Source organism: Neoarius graeffei, chromosome 4 (genome assembly GCF_027579695.1).
Source record: "Neoarius graeffei isolate fNeoGra1 chromosome 4, fNeoGra1.pri, whole genome shotgun sequence".
Taxonomy (NCBI): domain Eukaryota; kingdom Metazoa; phylum Chordata; class Actinopteri; order Siluriformes; family Ariidae; genus Neoarius; species Neoarius graeffei.
In genome coordinates this window covers 102,647,616-102,669,934 of record NC_083572.1, presented here as the reverse complement: position 1 = coordinate 102,669,934, position 22,319 = coordinate 102,647,616, and the positions used below count along the sequence as shown (strand labels likewise).

The following is a 22,319-nucleotide window of genomic DNA, read 5'->3' as shown; positions in this document are numbered from 1 at the left end:
TTGCATGTGAATGGTGGAATGCTACATTGTCCCATGCAATCACAAATGTCCTCATGTTTCCTCCCACCTGTTCCCTTTCTGCTTCTGGCACCAGTTGTTAGTGGAGGTATTCCAAAAACAAAAGAAGGTGCTTAGTTTTGTTGGGACCAAGCTGGCATTTCTGCAGTACCAAACCAGCACTCAGGATTGCAGCACAAATTGTGATATTTGCAGAATGTGTAATTTTTTTTCAGTATGTCCTACTGTGTGTACTGTATCCCATGTTTACATGTAGAGTAGCATAGTGTAAAACTCGCTGTGGAATAAGACATAACAGATGTATTGATTAGACACCATACATGGACGAATTGGTGCCAGAGTAGCAGCTTGACCAGCTCACTGTTTCTTATATAAGGAACTGTTTCATTTGAACTCTGTGTTTGGTCAGAGTCCAAGCAATGACAGTCAGGCTTTCCACATTGTGAAATACCAGGTTGTCCTTTATAGTTCTGAATTTCTTTCAGTTGTACTGCACTGTTAGCATTGACCGCGCCTACAATTACATGCACTTGGTCTTCAGAAAAAGGAAGATGTTGCATCCTTTTTCCTTCTTCTTTGCTCATCCAGTGTGTTCTGGGTTGGGTCCCTTTCCTAGGGTTTCTTGGCTAAGTACGGCTAGCCACTCATCTGCTACATTGCTTTTTGGTCATGGACAATTTAGAGCCACCAATTAACCTAAACTGCATGTCTTTGGACTGTGGGGGAAATTGGAGCACCCAGAGGAAACCTGCGCAGACAGGGGGAGAACATGCAAACTCCACACAGAAAGGCCCCCGTCAGCTGCTGGGCTCAAAACCAGAACCTTCTTGGTGTGATGCAACAGTGCTAACCCCTGCACCACCATGCCACCATGTTGCTTCTTTTAGAGGAACAAAAATACAGGTCACCAGTCCAACTGCTAATATGTATTAGCGGACCTAGAGTTACATAACAACAATATATTAATGGCATTTAGCAGACACTCTTATCCAGAGCAACATACAACATACCCAGAACAGCAGCTGGGAGTTAGGTGTCTTGCTCAAGGGCACTTCAGCTATTCCTGCTGGTCCAGGGAATTGAACCAGCAACCTTTTGGTCCTAAAGCTGCTTCTCTAAGCATTATGTCATGGCTTCACCATCACAATAATGATAGACATAGTGGTGTCATGGTTAGCACTGTCGCCTCACAGCAAGAAGGTTCTGGGTTCAAGCCCAGTGGCTGATGGGGGCCTTTCTGTGTGGAATTTGCATGTTCTCCCCATGTCTGTGTGGGTTTTCTCCAGGTGCCCCGGTTTCCCCCACAGTCCAAAGACATGCAGGTTAGGCTAATTGTTGGCTCTAAATTGACCGTAGGCATGAATGTGAGTGTGAATGGTTGTTTGTCTCTATGTGCCAGCCCTGTGATGATCTGGTGACTTGTCCAGGGTGTACCCTACCTCTTGCCCATAGTCAGCTGGGATAGGCACCAGCTTGCCTGCAACCCTGCACAGGATAATGGAAGGATGGAATAATGATAGACAAAGTTCTTCCTGTGGCAGCACCTGGTATTCCCAGGCAGTCACCCATCCAAGTACTAACCAGGCCCTTAAGGCACATCAGGTGACACCAATCTCTGTTTCTTTAGCCCTCTGCTTCTCGCCTATTACATAGCTAGGGTTACAGTGGGGGGCTGGTCCTCTAGTAACCGCAAGAGTTTGACTCCCTACTCACATCGCCAGATGGCAGTACGTACCACTTTTGCAATGATCTTTGGTATGACCTGACTGTGAGTAGAACTGATAATAATGACCATAATGAAAGAGAAAGCCCTTGTGAAATGCATTACTTGCAAACCTGTTGGTTTGTTGAAAATTCCAGATAATGGAAGCCACGGTTGACTGTCTGAGGTTTGACTGGACTCTTTCACCAGCCTCTGTCAATGATAGGCCATGGTTTATCAATTATCTATGATGGTGGCTCTTATTTCATCAGGGGGGAAGCCATGGCCTAAAGGTTAGAGCAGCTGCTTTGGGACCAAAAGGTTGCTGGTTTAATTCCCTGGACCAGCAGGTATGGCTGAAGTGCCCTTGAGCAAGGCATCTAACCTTAGGCTGCTCTGGTGCATTCATGTAATGACAACAGCTCTTTGAGCACCACAAAACATTTTTACTCCTCTCCTCATATCTCTCCAGGCAGTATTCTTTTCTCTCTCTGCTCGTCTGTGTTGTTCTGTGTCCACATTGTAAAAAATCAATTCAAAAGCCGTCTGTGTATTTGGAAGCACTCCAATACCTGGCGATGTCTCTGATGACAGATATTGTGCTAACTGTGTTTCGAGTTTTGAAATGTGAGTTTTGTACAGTTTGGACAAAATGATGTTAGCAATTGTATAAAAAAAACTGTCATAGTTGTGAAAACAGTAGTTTAACATCTGCAAAATGTGCTGTAATTACTGTATATAGTGTTTTCTTTAGCGGTGTAGTTTGAATGGCAAAAAGTATTCATGAATTTTGGACAAGGTAGTCCTTTGAATTGAAGGCATTTTGTGACAAAACATACGGAAAGTAATCCACAGTTTAGTCCATATAAACTGCTATTGTGCCCACTGTGTTAAAAGTTAAAGATGTGTCTTCAGTATTGAGAAGTGTTTATAAGGTTCAGTGATGGTCAGTAAAATGGTTTGTCTAGAGAGACCCATTAGCTGCCAGTTAACCAATTTTCTCTGCAAATATGATCTAGCTGTGTTCGTTTGATAGATTAGATTATTTCATTAACAGTTTAGTGAAGCAGGTCAGTCATAATGAAAAAGTCCCTGAGAGGCTATGAGATATGAAGGAGGGGGAGGAACTTATTTTGTAAGAAAGCAACCCCTATAGTTTGATTCAAGACCTGTAAAATCAGGAAAATACCCCCATAGAGTGTGGCTGTAGGGTGCAGGTTTGATTACAGGGCTATGATCGACATAGTGTGTGAGGTGAAAGAAGAGATGTGCGTGGAATACAGGAGGAGAAGAGGACAGAGAGGATGGGACGGAGTGGAGACAGAGGGAGGAGAGCAGTGAGAAATGAAGAAGCGCTGTTTAGCGCTGCTGTTTAACATTCTGACTCGAGCCACGGTGTTTAACTTTGGCAGACAATCACGCGGTCAAATCAACGGCTTCATTCACACGCTAACGAGATCAGGACTGCTAACACAGAACAAGCATTCACACACACACACACACACACACACAAACATCGAGAGAGAGAGAAAGAGAGACAGACAGACAGAAGTGTGATAAAGAGAGAGAGAGAGAGAGAGGAGCATTAATTAATTTTTTACAGGTTTACAAACATAACAATGCTCAATTCTTCTTGTTGATACTCTCATCCTGCTCCTCCTCCTTCTTCTTCTCATTTTTTTTTTTTACTCTGTAATCCCAACCATACCTGTACAAATGTACCAGGGTTTGTTGTGACATCGAGACACACTGAAATTAAATTAAGAGAAAGATGCAGCAAAAGGCAAAATGAGTTACCTGCTCAAAGAGATAATAAAAAGATGAAAGAAGATAAAGTACAGACTGAGAGAATGAGAGGACAAACGGAACAAAAAAAATCCTGAGTGTTCCAAATGAAAGATGTGATACACGATAAATGAAACACATTCAGCTGGTGCAAAACAACAACAACCCCTCATTCAATAGAATGGTGTGTGTGTGTTTTCCTGTTTGGATGTTATGTCTTGTTAGTCGTGAAAAGTTTTACAAGACACTGGATGAACTCAAAGTGACCGTGTGTTCCAGTGGACAGTGTGTAAAGTGTATACAGTGTGTTCTAGTGTGTATGGTGTGTTCCAGTGTACAGTATACAGTGTGTGTTCTAGTGTGTAGTGTGTAAAGTAAAAGTAAAGTAACTTTATTGGTCTCCCTAGGGAGAAATTTAGCTTAGAGTCAGGGAACATTGCTACATCAAGAAAGGGACACAAACACACATCTAATTAACTAAAAGAACATATGTGCAATCCGGCATTTTTGCTCCAGGTGAACTGTGCAAATTAAAAATCCTAACATTGATACAGTGGGGCAAAAAAGTATTTAGTCAGTCACCAATTGTGCAAGTTCTCCCACTTAAAAAGACGAGAGAGGCCTGTAATTTTCATCATAGGTATACCTCAACTATGAGAGACAAAATGAGAAAAAAAAAAATCCAGAAAATCACATTGTCTGATTTTTAAAGAATTTATTTGCAAATTATGGTGGAAAATAAGTATTTGGTCAATAACAAAAGTTCATCTCAATACTTTGTTATATACCCTTTGTTGGCAATGACAGAGGTCAAACGTTTTCTGTAAGTCTTCACAAGGTTTTCACACACTGTTGCTGATATTTTGGCCCATTCCTCTATGCAGATCTCCTCTAGAGCAGTGATGTTTTGGGGCTGTTGCTGGGCAACACGGACTTTCAACTCCCTCCAAAGATTTTCTATGCGGTTGAGATCTGGAGACTGGCTAGGCCACTCCAGGACCTTGAAATGCTTCTTACGAAGCCACTCCTTCGTTGCCCGGGCGGTGTGTTTGGGATCATTGTCATGCTGAAAGACCCAGCCACGTTTCATCTTCAATGCCCTTGCTGATGGAAGGAGGTTTTCACTCAAAATCTCACGATACATGGCCCCATTCATTCTTTCCTTTACACGAATCAGTCGTCCTGGTCCCTTTGCAGAAAAACAGCCCCAAAGCATGATGTTTCCACCCCCATGCTTCACAGTAGATATGGTGTTCTTTGGATGCAATTCAGCATTCTTTCTCTTCCAAACACGACAAGTTGAGTTTTTACCAAAACGTTCTATTTTGGTTTCATCTGACCATATGACATTCTCCCAATCCTCTTCTGGATCATCCAAATGCTCTCTAGCAAACTTCAGACGGGCCTGGACATGTACTGGCTTAAGCAGGGGGACACGTCTGGCACTGCAGGATTTGAATCCCTGGCGGCGTAGTGTGTTACTGATGGTAGCCTTTGTTACTTTGGTCCCAGCTCTCTGCAGGTCATTCACTAGGCCCCCCCGTGTGGTTCTGGGATTTTTGCTCACCGTTCTTGTGATCATTTTGACCCCACGGGGTGAGATCTTGCATGGAGCCCCAGATCGAGGGAGATTATCAGTGGTCTTGTATGTCTTCCATTTTCTAATAATTGCTCCCACAGTTGATTTCTTCACACCAAGCTGCTTACCTATTGCAGATTCAGTCTTCCCAGCCTGGTGCAGGTCTACAATTTTGTTTCTGGTGTCCTTTGGCAGCTCTTTGGTCTTGGCCATAGTGGAGTTTGGAGTGTGACTGTTTGAGGTTGTGGACAGGTGTCTTTTATACTGATAACGAGTTCAAACAGGTGCCATTAATACAGGTAACGAGTGAAGGACAGAGGAGCCTCTTAAAGAAGTTGTTACAGGTCTGTGAGAGCCAGAAATTTTGCTTGTTTGTAGGTGACCAAATACTTATTTTACTGAGGAATTTACCAATTAATTCATTAAAAATCCTACAATGTGATTTCCTGGATTCTTTCCCCCATTCTGTCTCTCATAGTTGAAGTGTACCTATGATGAAAATTACAGGCCTCTCTCATCTTTTTAAGTGGGAGAACTTGCACAATTGGTGGCTGACTAAATACTTTTTGCCCCACTGTACATACAAACATTCAAACAAGTACCATTAATACATTCATACATTCATACATACATACATACCTAACATCCACTCAAGTAATATCCATCCATACATACAGTACATACATACCTATCCATACATCCAATCTAATAACATCTATACATTCCTAGATATCTCACAAAAATTAATACCATTCCTACAGTCATATATATAAATTACATTCATACATTTCCATACATGTACAAAAGAACCATAGTTCTAAATAACCTGTGCAAAATAGCCAAAGAAAGATAACACATTCTAGTCTTCCATCTATGCATACATACACCATCCATTTATTAGCCCACATATATTCACCTCTGCTCATTCAGAAACTTAATTGAAAGAGGGATGAATGAATGTTTATACCTGTTGTGTTTACATAAAGGGACACTATATCTCCTCCCTGAGTGTAAAAGTATATATTCAGAATAAAGCACATGGGAACTGTCAGATAAAATACCTTTAGCCTGACTAATTACTGATTGCTCAAAAAGCTCCTGCGGATTCAGAGGAGCGGGAATGTATGCAGTGTGTTCCAGTGTATACAGTGTGTGTAAAGTATGTACAGTATGTTCCAGTGTGTACAGACTGTGTAAAGCGTATGCAGTGTATTCCAGTGTGTGTTAATGTATATAAAGTGTATGCAGTGTGTGCCAGTGTGTATGATGTATTCCAGTATATACAGTGTGTGTAATTTAGGACAGCATGGTGGTGTAGTAGTTAGCACTGTTGCCTCATAGCAAGAAGGTTCCAGGTTTGAACCCCATGGTTGACGGAGGCCTGTCTGTGTGGAATTTGCATGTTTGCCCCGTGTCTGTGTGGTTTTGCGCCGGTTTCCTCCGCAGTTCAAAGATATGCAGATTAGATAAAATACCCAGCCACTGGGGTTGTACAAGACAGCGCATACTTGGCGCTGGTCCCAAGCCTGGATAGATTAAACGCCCAGTGTGGGAATAGCGTGAGCTACACTGGTTTAATAACCTTCTGAAAATAAAGTCTACAGCAGTGTGTTAACAGTATCTTCTAGTGTGTATGGTGTGTACAGAGGAAGTAAAGTATATACAGTTTGTTGCAGTGTGTAAAGTGTATACAATGAGTTCTAGTGTGTACAGTCTGTGTGAAGCATGTACAATGTGTTCCACTATATAGTGTGTCCAGTGTGTTCCAGTGTATACATTATGTGTAATGTGTGTACAGTATGTACGGTGTGTGTAAAGTGTATACAGTGTGTTCCAGAGTTTTTTTGTTCCCACCTCTGTGTGTGTGTGTGTGTGTGTGTGTGTGTGTGTGTGTGTGAATAGTTTAAAAGTGCAGTGCAGATTGTGTTCACCTGACTGGGTTTTGAGAGACATGTTTTCACACATCCTTGTAAAATTGCTGAACATTAGTGATGGATTTTCAGTGCGCATTGCTGACCACAGTTTACTTTGACTTATTGTTGGAGGAGATTACACCATCCATGCTGTGTGTGTGTGTGTGTGTGTAGTTCTGTTTACACAGCAAGTGAACACTGAGCATTTCTTTTGGCTGAAGCAGCTGTAACTGCTGCACACACACACACACTTCATCTGGACAGTGAGTGTGCCAATGTGTGTGTGTGTGTGTGTGTGTGTGTGTGTGTGTGTGTGTGTGCTGAGGAGAAGAATGATAATGGGGCAAAAAAAAAAAAAATGTGACACCAGGCAAATTTGCACTGAAAATATTTCAGTAGCATTTTCAGTAGTCACTAAAATGGGAAGATACGCTTCATTTTAAACATCATTAAAATTCAGCTTTTACAAAAAAAAAAACCTCACACAGAGAATCACAGAGAGATAGATGCTTTAGACATCTTTTAAAATATAGTCTCTGTGCTTTACATGACCTACACTGTGTCAGTACTGAGAGCCCATTAGAAGACAAAAAGTAAATGAGCTTAAAAATTATTTTACTGCTTCCGCTAATGATGTGGTCCAAAGCAATGGTCCGTTATACAGAAATAACAGACTGTAGAACGTCATAATTGACCAATCAGATTTGAGGATTCAACAAAGCCATGCAATAAATGAAAAATACTGTATGCTGGGATGATGTGATGTAGAATACACCTCAGAAACAATTTGAAGGGCACTTGGTAGAGTGCATACCTCTGTCAAGCCACATACGGTATTAGGACTTGCATCAAGATCCAATTGTTCCTTGGCCCATGGCGCACCTTTCCTCCAAATTTCATCAAAATCCGTTCATTACTTTTTGAGTTACGTTGGGAACAGGCAAACAAACGGAGACAAAAACAACCTCCTCCAACAAAGTTTAAGTTCAAACATTAAATATTTTGTCTTTGTATTGTTTTCAGCTGAATATAGAAGGAAAAGGATTTGCAAATCATTGCATTCTGTTTTTATTGACTTGTTATACATCGTTCCAACTTTTTGGACTCGGGATTGTAATATTGAGATGAACTCAGATGTGTAGGAGCAGTTAGTGTCAACGTGGATATTAAAGTCACCAAGCACAATTATGGCAGTGCAAAAAGATTAGATCATTGTGAGGAATTCATTCAATTCTGACAGGAAGCTAGCAAGAGGACAGTAAACTAACAACAGCAGCAATGGAGGGAAGGAAACAACCTTCAGAGTAATATATTCAAAAGACATAACATCAAATATTTGACTTTTAATCCAGATCGATAAACCACAGCCAGGCCGCCCCCTCTTCCTGCTAATCAGGGTTTTGCTAGGTGGCTGTAGTCAGAGGGCACTAGAATGTTCAAGTGTCGACAATCCTCAGGTTGTTGCCAAGTTACTGAAAGAAAAACATATCCCCTTTCTTCTGGGTAATGAGGTCGTTGATGAGGGAGGCTTTAATGGTTATGGAGCAAGTGTTCAAAAGGGTGAGATTAAAGTTGAGACAACCGTACAGCTCACTAAACCTCTCTCTTTCTTTCTCTCTCCCTCTCACTGGCTCCCTTTCGGTCTAAAAAAAACACAGCTTGTTGTTTTACAGAAAAAACAGAAAGCAGCTCGTCTGTCCTGAAGACTTTTCGTTGCTGATCAACTTTTCAGAAGATAACAACTGTTAGAGGTGGTCAAAGCAGAGGAGTTAAAATATCTGCGGTCAGCTGTACGAAGTACTGGCGAGTGCAGAAGAGAAGTGAAGAAGAAAGTGCAAGCAGGTTGGAATGGATGGAGGAGAGGGTCGGGGTGATTTGTGACAGAAGGTTGCTAGCAAGAGTGAAAGGGAAAGTGTACAAGACAGTAGTAAGAGCAGAGCAGCGATGTTGTATGGTTTGGAGACAAAAAGACAGGAGGCTGAACTGGAGGTAGCAGAAGATGCTGAGATTTTCATTGGGCGTGACAGAGTTGGACAGGATTAGAAACGAGATTATTAGAGGGATGGGACATGTAGGACGGCTTGGAGACAAAGTGAGAGAGGTGAGATTGAGATGGCTTGGACATGTACAGAGGAGAGATCCAGGTTATATTGGGAAAAGAATGCTGGAGATGGAGTTGCGAGGTAGAAAGAAAAGAGGAAGACCAAAGATGAGGTTTATGGATATGGTGAAGGAGGACATGAGGACAGCTGGTGCGACAGAAGATGATACAGAGGACAGGAGGAGGTGGAAGGACATTATCCGCTGTAGCGACCCCTAACAGGAACAGCTGAGAAAAGAAGAAGAAGAAGGATGACTGTTAAGGTGATGATACACGGGGCAACTTTTTGGGCAGTGTTGCTGGCAACGAGCAACCAGGTGAGACACGGGGCAACTAATTAGAGCAACAGACAATTGGCAACAACCAATCAGATAAGTGCAAATCTATTGCCATGCAGACAGACACTGCAAAGATGGACACTGAAACATTTGCAGCTGTCACTTTTGTCTTGGCTTCAGCCTTTATTTCGCCCAAGTAAGTATCATTTCTGGAACAAAACTGAATAGATACTCTGATCAAAAGATAATTTGCCATTATTTTAACATTTATAAGTCAAAGTAACCACATTATTCTGTTAATAATAAACTTTTTAAATCTCTTTAAAATGCTGCTAGCCTCAATCATATATGCTATAATTAATAACTGACACATACATCACAAAAACATCATGGTTTAATTCTCATCTCAGGAAAAAAGAAAAAAAGGACATGGACCAGGAGATGGCTGCTGAGGAGGAAAAGGGGCTGACGGAGCTTCTGAAAGGCTCTCTTTCTTTTTTAGATCCTGAAGTTTGTACTGTTTTGCCCTCGGGTTCCACAAGTAGTCATGCTCTGTATGTGAATTAGATCAGACAATAAGTTAGACTATTACAACTCACAAAAAAAAAAAAAAAATTGTGAGCTGCCCATCACTTTTAACTTGACGCAAGAGAGCTAACGTTATCCCTACATAGCTAGCAATAATGTTCAACTAACTGTGTTAGCAAAAACCACCGCTAGTTAGCTAAATCCCATTCAGTCTCCATGGAATGGTGGTTAGCTAACGGCAGTTTACACTTAGCTGAAAAAAATCGCTGTCTTAATTACAACCGGAGCACATAAAAACAGCTGTCTGTTGGTTTTCTAAGCATTTGATGAGGTAAATTCACCACTTTGGGTTTATACATAACAACATAAAAAGACATAAGTTGTCTCTCTTTCTCTTCACTCCACTGCTGTTGAGATGCCGTCATCTTTGTTGAAAATTTCAGAAGCTCTCAGGTGGCCATTTGCTTCGCTGCTAGCACTCTGATTGGATGATCTTAAAAAGTTGTCCAAAACAATCAGACTCATTCAGATAGAAATTATGTTGCCCAATCTCAATGGGAAACTGTCAAAGCGCAATTGCCCGGCAACATTGCCCAAAAAGTTGCCCCGTGTATCATCACCTTTAGAAAGCGCTTACAACCATGACTCCTTCCATAACATATTTTCACATACATTTTTTATTAATCTTAGATGTGGAGTGTCTTCAGTCCCTGTGTATGAACTGTTACTATAGAAACAATAATGTACGGTATTACAAGTGCTTTAATATTAACCTTTCCTTTATGTTACAACTGGAACTACCTGTGCTGTTCTACTAAATGAACAACCAGTCAGATTCAAGCATTCAAACACTCTGTGGTATAATGGAGATTAAGTCATATTTTTAGAAAGAAGCAGGATTTATTGAAGAAGAAGGCTGTATTTGTCACATATACACTGAAATTTTTTTCTCCACATTGAACCCATCTGAAGCAGTAAACACACAGACACCTAGAGCAGCAGGCAGCAGCGCCCAGGATGCCTTGCTCAAGGGCACTTCAGCCATGGATGTAGAGGGAGGGAAAAGTGCCCTTCATTCCCTCCCCCCACCCACACATTTTTTTCCTGCTGGTCTAGGGAATTGAACTGGTAACCTTTCAGTCTCAACACTGCTTCTCTAACCTTTAGGCCATGGCTGTATAACCCCAGGCTGGCCTAGCTGGTAGGCTAGCTGTCATCTTATCATCTTATCCTGGATTTTCTGTCTTGTGAAGGTGGGTCACTTTTTATCATCACCATCATAACTTATGCTGTGTAGCTAACACGCTCCAGGGCAGGTTATGTTTAGGATCATAGACTGAAAACAGATATTGTGGATCTCAGTACAGAAACTGTGATTCCTTGTCTTTCTCTAGTTAGGGCCCCATCACTGGAAGTGCCCAGCCTCCGGTGTCCACCAGAGGGTGCTGCACCAAGGTGCAAAGGCCCTATAAATGACTTGTAACCATGTGATCAAAATGTGCTACATCATGAGCGTCCGCCATGACGGTGGATATACAAAGCAACTAGGATGGCAGCTGCTGAAAGCGTGTCTGTAAACAATGCTGAATTTTTTCAGTATTACCACAATTTGTACAATGGAGTGAAGATTCGATACAAAGAGAAGATAGATATGTGTGGTTTTGATCCATATTATTTTTAAAAAGTCAGAATTTTCTGAAGATAAGACGCTTCTACCGACCACTGAGTACCCAGATATCGCGTTCTATCTGGTTTGGCTGTCGAAGAATCAAGTCCGACCTTGGACAAAACATAGCTCATTTTCTGAGTGGGTGCCCAGTCTGGATTGTTTCTATCATATAATTTTGCTGACGCTTCTAGAAGCGAAATGGTAATACACGTGTTAAAATTATAACAACCAAGTGAACCACAACAAGAGAATGCTCATTTTATAGCAAAATTCTAGCACCACGAAATAAAATTCTTCTGTGATATTACTGAGAAAGCTTTTCAGTCTCACCTGAGATAAAGTGATTACTGCAAACACAAGCTGTTTTGGTTTTCGCCTCTGTTAGATCAGCCCTGCCGATGTTGTTCAGCCATGCTTGTCTCCTCTCCCTACTAAGCCTCAGAGTTTCCTCGCCCTCTTTCTGAATCACGGATGGAATTCTAAAAAATCGGAATGTGCCATGGTCACAAGTACTGTTGTGACCACAACCATATACAGCACAAAGATATGGCATCGCTAAAAGAATGCTTAAAGCAGTGGAAAAACAAAGAGTTGCGCACGCGTGACTACGTTTTGTGTGGAATGTTGCTTGATCCCGCATTTGTATATCCACCAACATGGCCAACATCCAGGTTTCTATTTAGCTTTGACGTCACTTGCAAGTCAAGGATTGCTGTTGGAGTTTTGAGACGTTTCATCCATTATCTGTAGCCGCTTATCCTGTACAGGGTCACAGGCAAACTAGTGCCTATCCCAGCCGACTATGGGCGAGAGGCAGGGTACACCCTGGACAAGTTGCCAGGTCATCACAGGGCTGACACATAGAGACAAACAATCATTCACACTCACATTCACACCTACACTACCGTTCAAAGTTTGGGGTCACTTTGAAATTTCCTTATTTTTGAAAGAAAAGCACTGTTCTTTTCAATGAAGAGCACTTTAAACTAATCAGAAATACACTCTATACATTGCTAATGTGGTAAATGACTATTCTAGCTAAATTCTACTAAATGTCTGGTTTTTGGTGCAATATCTACATAGGTGTATAGAGGCCCATTTCCAGCAACTATCACTCCAGTGTTCTAATGGTACAATGTGTTTGCTCATTGCCTCAGAAGGCTAATGGATGATTAGAAAACCCTTGTACAATCATGTTAGCACAGCTGAAAACAGTTTAGCTCTTTAGAGAAGCTATAAAACTGACCTTCCTTTGAGCAGATTGAGTTTCTGGAGCATCACATTTGTGGGGTCGATTAAATGCTCAAAATGGCCAGAAAAATGTCTTGACTATATTTTCTATTCATTTTACAACTTATGGTGGTAAATAAAAGTGTGACTTTTCATGGAAAACACAGAATTGTCTGGGTGACCCCAAACTTTTGAACGGTAGTGTATGGTTAATTTAGAGCCACCAGTTAGCCTAACCTGCATGTCTTTGGACTGTGGGGGAGACTGTGTCACCTGGAGGAAACCCATGCAGACACAGGGAGAACATGCAAAGTCCACACAGAAAGGTCCTCATCAGCCACTGAGCTCGAACCCAGGACCTTCTTGCCATGAGGCGACAGTGCTAACAGGACCACATTGTCGCTAACAGGCGACAGTGCTTATAGGACCACATTGGAAATAAGCAATTTTGCTTTCATGTGTTATCCTGGTTTTTAATGGTCATATTTACATGTATAGTGTTTGTATGATTATTATTTACTGAATAAACAAATCAAATTAAAAAAAAGCCACGACACCACCATGCTGCCCTTGTTTTCCTAAGGATTCTTCTTCTTCTTCATCAAGACTTGGCCATTTTTGAGGTGGTTCCCATGGGCAAAAACTCATGAAATTTGGTACACACATCAGTCCTGGCCACCAATACCCAGAGATAGAGGCTTGGCCACAGGTGTGTCTGGGGGACTCCATAGTGCCCCCACGTCATTGAGACTTTTGCCCGGTATATAGTTTCACTTATCCATGTCAAATTTGGTAGGTGTGTAGGGTGCCCCAAGAGGAACAAAATTGTAATGTACATTGTATTAGCCATACTTAACAGGAAGTGAGTTATGTTTGCTTTTGTGCGTTTTGACATGTTACATTTTGACATTCTCGTCCTAGGCAGTTTGTTGGATTCATGCCAGATTTGGTATACCGGATGTGCTCGGGCCCTTCATGGCTGCTTGACGCTATATTTATTTAGAATTTCCATATTAGGAATACTGTAAAAAGCTTTTCCATTGTAAATTCCACCTACAACAATTCCTCTTACTGATCTACAGTGAGATTGATGTTTAATTCTAATCAATTTTATTTGTATAGTACTTTTAACAATAGACAGTGATACATTTATGTTTACAACGCTATGAGCACACCATCTATGAGACCTCTCCACATTATCATTCCCCCAACATTAATTCCATGAAAGTTTGTGTTTTCTTGTATGCTTCATTTCCTCATTTCTTGCTCTGATTAAATGTTTGGGTTTGTTCCAAGAAGATTACATAATCATAAGACATGAGAAATGAGAAATACACTCTGCCCCATGGACTTACATCACTGCTGTTGAACACATACACATACCATAATTGCCAGAGACAGAGTACAGACAACCTCATGACCCCCACAGTTATGGAGAATCAATCATTATTAGACACGCAGACTCCTCTTCTGCTGGAGTCTACCCCGGGAAAGATGGACCAGTTCTTGTAACATAATTTATTTTTCAAGTCTTCAGCTGTCTATTGGTCTCTTTTTTAATAGTTGCCCAATGGAACAACGATTATTTTGCTTTCAGGGCTTTTGTGCCACTGCTAATGCTTGTAAAAAAAAAAAAAAGAAGAATGATATAAAGGCCATGTTGTTACTTAGCCATTGAGCCATTGAATGCATAATGTGTATTATAGTTTCCGATGAAAAAAGGTGAAGGAATGCTGTTTGTCCTTGCTATAATGCTATAACTTAACTATAAACCATTGACAAGAGCCATGTGTTGCTAATTAATAGACAAACCATTGTAACCATCAGTAAACCGCTGTGGTATAAGTGGAATTAAAACCCCCTGTGCCCTGTTGTAAGATGTCTGTATATCTATCAACCTGCCTGTCTGACTGATATATCTATCATTCGGTCCTCTTATCTATCTGTCTGTCCTTTCAACCGTCCATCCGTGGCCTCATTAATTCGCTTCTTTGTCCCTCATGCGGTTATCTGTTCACCCGTATCGAATCGATGCAGACAAAACCTCAATGTCTCACGTGGGGACTTTTTCCTGGACGTCTATCAATGCTGTCTGTGCTTTTCATTCTCTCTTAGCCACTTTCGTCTGACATCCGTCCATCTCCACTGGCCTGGCTCAGGCTGAAAGGCGCTGTGTGAATGGAGGTATGTGAGTGCTGCAGTGTTAGCGGGGTGTTTGGGGGGTTGTTAGCGGGGTGTTTGGGGGGTGTTTGCGTGGTGTTAGCGGCGTTAGAGGGGTCCTTTGGATTCTGAGCTGGATTAGACATGCTCAGGGGAGGATTGAGTGGAGCAGAGAAAAGAGCAATAGAAATTTTGTGTGTGTGTGAGAGAGAGAGAGAGCACATTTGTGCACATTTTTTAATGAATTGATCATGTGGTCATGTGAGTGTTTATGAGAGGATTTTAAGAGTAAGTGTTCGAGGAGTAGTGTATTCAAATTACTGAATCTGTATGGGTATTTATATGACTGGTGTGTGTGTGTGTGTGTGTGTGTGCATTTTTATAAACACCAGTGGATATCAGTTACAGCCTTTGGCTAACTTCTCTGAGTGCACAGTTTGCTGCTACAGATGGTTATTGATTCTCTCTCTCTCTCTCTCTCTCTCTCTCTCTCTCTCTCTGTATCTCTGTCTTTCATTAGTACAAATAAAGATATAGAGTATATATCACTCCCTAATTATCTGTCTTTTTCTCTCCAGGTGACTCCCAGTTTGTGGTTGTCATGGTAACCATGTCTGCGACGTCCATTTATTCTCCTGGACCCATTATCATCCTTCTCTCCCTCTCCTTATATCCACTCCTTACATCCCAGCATTCTCTGACCTCTGACCCCGACCTCATCACTTCTCATGCTCAAAAGTGCAGCATGAAACTGCATCCTGTTACAGCCTATGAAGGTCAGCCATTTTTTCCTTCTGTTTTTCTGTTAGTCTCTCTCTCTCAGTTATGTATAACTGACCCACAATGATGACACAGGAACTGTCTCTCTCTCTCTGTCTCTCCACAGCTCTCAGTGTGTGGCTCTCGTCCTTCTCTATGCCTGGAGTGAGTGATTACTCCCAGCTTGTTTTAGATCTCAGCAGGAACCAGCTGATCATTGGAGCGAGGTAACACACACACACACACACACACACACACACACACACACACACACACACACCTCAATCAGTCGTAGAAAGCATTCACATTGTTTCTATTCTCTGTAGGAACTACCTGTTCAGACTGAGTCTGGCGAATGTTTCTCTACTTCAGGTAAAGCCTCTCCACCTCACCACCTCTCTCTCTCTCTCTCTCTCTCTCACACACACACACACACACACACGAAATGTGGCTGTTTCATCTGCCATAAAATGTCTTCTTTTCTGTGATGAGTGCGGTCTAAATGTAACATGCAGTTGTTGAAGGCAGGATGTAAGCGTGCTTGCTCAGCATGGGCTTTCTTAAGGACAATTCAAGAATTGTAGTCATAAGGACAAAAGACAGATCGGCACCACGAACAAACTATCATCCCTATCAGGCATTAGTCAGAAAACTGGAAGAAGCAGGGATAGAAAACATGGCTCTGTAAACACGCAGCAGGACTTTGGAGTGTATAAATAGACAAAGTAATCAAAGTGAAACACAGAACAGGTGAACACAATCAGTAACAGACCAACAATGAGACAGAGGTGGAGACAGGACTGTAACCAAAACTAAAGCACATGGAGAACATCACACATTCAATATGTTTACATGCACACAAATAGTCCACTATTGATGTTCGTCCTTCGGGGTCGAAGATTACCATGACTTCAATTTGGTGGGTGGTGGTTGTGGGTCCGGAGGTGACTGATGAGCCCAATCTGGGCTTTGAAGGTACGCCCACATGTTGGGCACACTTGGGTAGGTGCTGTAGTGGGGGTGGCGATAGTTCAAGCCTTCTGCGCAGCTAGTTTCTTCTGGGCCTTGATGATGCATTTCACCTATTGTGGAAGCATAAGCACTTATCAACGTTGCGTTCTTCTTGCCTCCAAGTGGAAGCTGAAGTGTCATCAAGCGATTGTTGATGCCCTCCGGGAGTTTGGTAAGTTTCTGGGCAAGGTGGGACTTCACAGCAAATCCATCACCTACCTGTTGCCATTCAGTGCTGCTATGACTACTCAAGAAGAAGGTATAACCACTACGTTCCATGAGCTGGCCCTTGTTTTGAATTTGAAGTCATGACTTGCGCATGACTTGGATTAGAGTGAGGGAGAGTTGCGCAGACGTCAACCTCACTCTGTTGCCCTGACCTAACTGGGTCCAGGGGCAAGACAGAATCAAGATGGCTGGAGCTAGGTTGGGATGCAGTGGATGGCCAACAGTGTTGCAATGTACCCTGATCGCGCTCCACAAACTCTTTGCTGGGTCCGCCTTCCTGCCCATTGAACCACCAGGTGGTGGTCTCCTCGGCACAGTCTGCCGAGTCCCGTCTTTGGTTGTAACCCTGACCAGGGGGAGCAAGGGGTTGCTAGTGCTTGCTCAAGGCACCACCCCAGGCTAGTAGACAGAAGGAGACGCCTTACTACTCCATTGCATGGTGGTCAAGGACGGCACATGCCCAGTGCCCTAATACAGATTCTACACTTAATTCCACTATTATTCTGAATATGACCATATTGAAAATTTGATTCAGGTCATGTCAACAACATATTCCGAATTTAGCATTTTCCAGTTAAGACATGGGATATGACGATATTATTCAGGTTTTAGGAGCATTCTTTGGACATGTATACAGCGCATTTGGAATATGCATCCGAATTGGGGGTTTTGACAGCAGTTTCCGACTCACTGCCTCTTGCCTGTATAAGTTCAGCTCTGTGCGTTGTACACAAACCAACATGGAGATGTTTTACATTATCAGAGTATACATGGCTGAAAGGCAGTTTTGGACAATAGTCTCTGTATTGACTTATTTTGACATGACAGGTGATGTAGAGGTTGAACAAGCTTTTTAGGCTCTCCTGCACTCTCTAAAGCTACTCTGTTGCTGGTTTATCTTTTCTTGTTGATTAAAAATTTACCAACTCTCCACTGTATGATGTTTATTTCCAAGACTTTTGTCCTAACCTGAAGATCTGAACATGTTTACACCTGTGATTCAGATGTTCCTTCAGCACTAAACAAGGAATTTTGACCTAACTTGTCATTGCATAACAGTCAGATGTGAACATTTAGATGCAAATCAAATGATCATATTACAGATATATTTCAGGGAGGCATATAATGATGTATCACAAAATAAATTTATGATGATTTGAGTAAATGAATTAAAAAAAAAGAATCGTAATTATTATCAAGCTGCGTAAGCTTGTAGTTTTTCCTAGCTGTAACTGCATTGTTTAGACAGACTGCGTACAATAGCAGGAATGCACGTGACTTCACTGTAGGCGGAAGTAGCACAGCTCTAATGTAGCAAAAACAGATCTGTTATGACCCCAAAGAATAAGTCCAGGGAATTGGACTTATTTCCTGGAGGTTGCTGCCTCAAGTCCAGGGAATTGAGGCAGCAACCTATATTCTGAGAATAAACAGAACAGAATTCTGTTTATTCTCAGAATATAGGTTTTACATCAGATCATCAGAAAAATGAACTAAGCAAGCATCTCAACAAGAAATTCACTGCTAAAGCATGCAATACCCCATCATGGGCAAAACACCCTCCCTATTATGAAGAGTTACAGGTAACTACTTACTCCGGTACACCACACTTAAATGTTGCACAACATACACAGACTAAACCAGAAGGGAACCGTGAGGGCCTTCAGAGAAGCCCAAATATATCAACATTTCAAATGTTATATTTAATTTCTTTCATTCTTTAATTGCTTTCAAAATTTCATCATAATTATTCTCCTCTGATTCTAATTTGGCCTCATTTTCTATCAAATTTGCTTCAGAAATGAAAGGGTTACTGTCGTAAAAACATTAAAATCGAGTTATCCAATGAGATTTCTTTGTTTATTGTCTCTAAGCTGAGAAGAGTTTAGAGCTGGCTCGCTCATTGGTTAGGACTTCATTGCTGGGATAGAAGGCCATGGCAGTATATGTTTATGTAGGAAGTCACAGATGAATTAACCAATCAGATTTTGATTTATAGTGGGAGGGACCAAAAATGTATCACCCTAGGCCAGGGGTGTCAAACCTGATCCATAAAGGGCCGTGTGGCTGCAGGTTTTCATTCCAGCCATGCAGCAGCACCCTGATTTGGCTTATTCAATCAACTGACACACCCACCCTTTAATCAAGGGTGGGTGTGGCTGCAAGTATTTGACTGTGTGAAGACAGTTCAGTTGATTGAATGAGCCAAGTCAGGTATGCTGCTGCATGGCTGGAATGAAAACCTGCAGCCACAAGGCCCTTTATGGATCAGGTTTGACACCCCTGCCCTAGGCCTACTCAAAGGCCAACGCTAGCAGTCAAGCCAGTGCTATCAAGAGCAAGTAGCACATGTTAACGACCAAGAAACTAAGATTTCTGTCTCCAGACTCTTCTTCCACGCACATGTATTAATGTAATAATTCCATATGAATAAAGTTTTTTTTTTTTTTTGTGAACTTCTCCAAATTCCTCTATTATAAAATATGTTAATTTGTTGGGTTCCGTTAATGGTTCCACTATTGTTTCTGATGGGGCGTTAATTAGTGTAACACACCTGTGGACATTATCGTGATTGGGATGTCTGGAAAGGGGTAAGCTGGCTTCCTGAATCCTGCATGGACAATGTTCATTAATACAGTATATTTTTATTTTTCCCAAGATATGATGTTCATTTTTTGATGTAAGAATGTTTTGACACACATCTGCTGTTTGTACTGGATCAAATATTAAGTGCATGACTATGGTAGTCTGTTTTATCTCACACAGTGTAATGTGGCCAGCCTACTGAACAGTATGTAGCCTACAGTATGTAATTTTTTTTTTATCGTGCTTGAGATGTCTGGAAAGGGGGATGCCAGAATTCTTTCCCCGTTTCCATGTGTTGATAGCCCTATCATTCATTGTTTTCCAGAATAAGTGTTGACAGATCAACTCTTCACCTCCTTTGCATCATCTATTAGCCACACAGAGACTTTTAGTTATTATTAGAGTAACTGACTGGTTATAGTCGGTTCTACACACTCGCCCCAGTATTTTTCACTCAGACTTAAGTATTCATTTGCCTGTGTAATCTACTTAGTTACTTTTAAAATCAACATCGACAGCTACACACAATGGAGTGACCTGGCAGCCTGCCGCTAATCCCTCGCAAAACCCTTTGCCCTGTTGCTTTTTTGGTGTGTCTGGCTAAGTTTTGGCTGAACTGAAGCCCCAGCTCTAATAGTAATGGCTCGCGAGTGGACTAAACGCTGCCGATTGACCCACTGGCACAGTCTGTGTGCTCCTGCTCATCTTTTATCCACCAGGCCTTGATGAGAATTATCCTCAACCAATCATCTTACTGGCAGGGAGGGAGGGTCGTACCTCGGGAAAGACAAGCAGAAACAAACACACCACAGCCGTAACAAGATCTAAAATGAGAACGAGCTGTTGTGTGATTGTGTACAAATAGATTTAACAAGAAATCATAGTTCTTTTTACAGACTGCTGAAAGATAAAGAAAAGAGAAACAAATGGAGGGAGTACAAATGTTCATAAAAGTTTATTAAGAAAAGGAATATTTGTTATTAACTTTTTAATTTTTAATAAAAGGAATATTTTACTTAAGAGGTTATTATATTTTACTCCAAGCTTTACAAATGTGGGTAAATAATTATTAGTGGTTATTAAGAAAATGAAACCAAAGGGTATTTTTATTTAACAGAAGGAATATTTAAGTGGGCGGCACGGTGGTGTAGTGGTTAGCACTGTCGCCTCACAGCAAGAAGGTCCTGGGTTCGAGCCCCGGGGCCAGCGAGGGCCTTTCTGTGTGGAGTTTGCATGTTCTCCAGGTGCTCTGGTTTCCCCCAAAGACATGCAGGTTAGGTTAACTGGTGACTCTAAATTGACCATAGGTGTGAATGGTTGTCTGTGTCTATGTGTCAGCCCTGTGATGACCTGGCGACTTGTCCAGGGTGTACCCCGCCTTTCGCCTGTAGTCAGCTGGGATAGGCTCCAGCTTGCCTGCGACCCTGTAGAAGGATAAAACGGCTAGAGATAATGAGATGAATATTTAAGTTGATAAAGAATAGGAAAATCATTGTTGCCTTTTTTGGGAATAATTTTTTCTTCAAAAATATCATGGGAAAATCGAATCATTGTCACATCCGTGCATATTGGAATTTGACTCACGCACGCCTGGAATAGCACGCACTTCTAATGACTAGCACCTGCCCCAGATTAAGGTGCAATCAGCGCACACATAAAAGGACACTGCACACACCTATGCTGTGTCTGAAATCAGTCACTACTCACTATATAGTGGACTATATAGTGAGTTCGCCATTTTGTAGTGCTGTCCGAATGTATAGCGAGAATTATTACACCCTATATAGTGCACTCAAAGTATCCCACAATGCACCGTGAAAAGTAGTGTCCAACCGATGGTTACTGGCCAAGCAATATATACCATCATGCATTGCGGTCACACTGAAAGAAAAATGGCTGACAACAGAATAAAAGTTACAGTGCAGAGCAAGGAATTAATCAAAAGCCTCAAATTTGATTTAATAAAAGGCAGTGGCAAAGAAGAAAGAAAGTATTCAGCCTTGATTTAAAAGAACTGAAAGATGCAGCAGACATAAAGTACTTTGTATTTATTAATGTGGGAAATACGCTCAGTATAATATGTATTTATCACAAAATTACGTGCATGTATTTATTAGTTTGAAAACCCACCAGCCAACTGATCTGGCACGATTCAATTGTGCGACAGTAACAACGTAAATAACGACCCGGCGAAGTAGTGTCCAAAAGGGTTTTTTCATTTTACCAATGAGCTCACTATATAGTCCTCTATATAGAATTCCCTAGATAGTGAGTGAATGAGTGAGTGATTTCAGACACAGGACTAGACTTTGTGAAGTATTGTGTTGTTGATCACCATTACCGAGCCTTGTAATTGTATTGTCTTCCTAGTTTCCTGACTCTTGTTCTTTGTTTTTGTTGCTGATATTGTCTAGCCCAGTTTAGTCTGTCTGTGCCTCACCTGACCCTTTATCTGTTCATCGTTATTGCTTCAGCCTGCTGTTTTGAACAATATGTCTGTTTATTGCTTCTTTTCTAATAAAGACTCTCTTCCTGCAAATACATCCGCCTCTAATCTACCTGCGTGTCCAATGACAATCGTGAACCCAATATTGTGAATCAAATCAAATTGTGAACTGGGTGAATAGTTATATGCCTAAGTTCAGGTTTAGAAACGTGGCACATATTGGCTGTGAAAAAAACAAAGCTGTGTACATGTATGTGACAATATTTGATCTGTCATCACAATGTAATATAATGTAAATGATGCCTTAGTTCCCGTCTCTGTCTCTT

At 41.5% G+C, this 22,319-nt stretch overlaps 1 protein-coding gene across 4 annotated transcripts in view; it reads left to right on the top strand.

The window, feature by feature from the left end:
- LOC132884526 (semaphorin-5B-like) overlaps positions 1–22,319 on the top strand; it is a 235,556-nt gene that overhangs the window by 94,556 nt on the left and 118,681 nt on the right. For 2 of the 4 annotated variants that reach the window (XM_060918380.1, XM_060918383.1), the window contains exons 3-6: positions 14,919–14,987; positions 15,542–15,739; positions 15,850–15,949; positions 16,049–16,094. In XM_060918380.1, coding sequence (XP_060774363.1) covers positions 15,565–15,739; positions 15,850–15,949; positions 16,049–16,094 — 321 coding nt within the window. In that variant the 5' untranslated portion in view covers positions 14,919–14,987; positions 15,542–15,564. The remainder of the gene's footprint in view (positions 1–14,918; positions 14,988–15,541; positions 15,740–15,849; positions 15,950–16,048; positions 16,095–22,319) is intronic. The other 2 variants (XM_060918381.1, XM_060918382.1) reach the window with 1 other exon arrangement.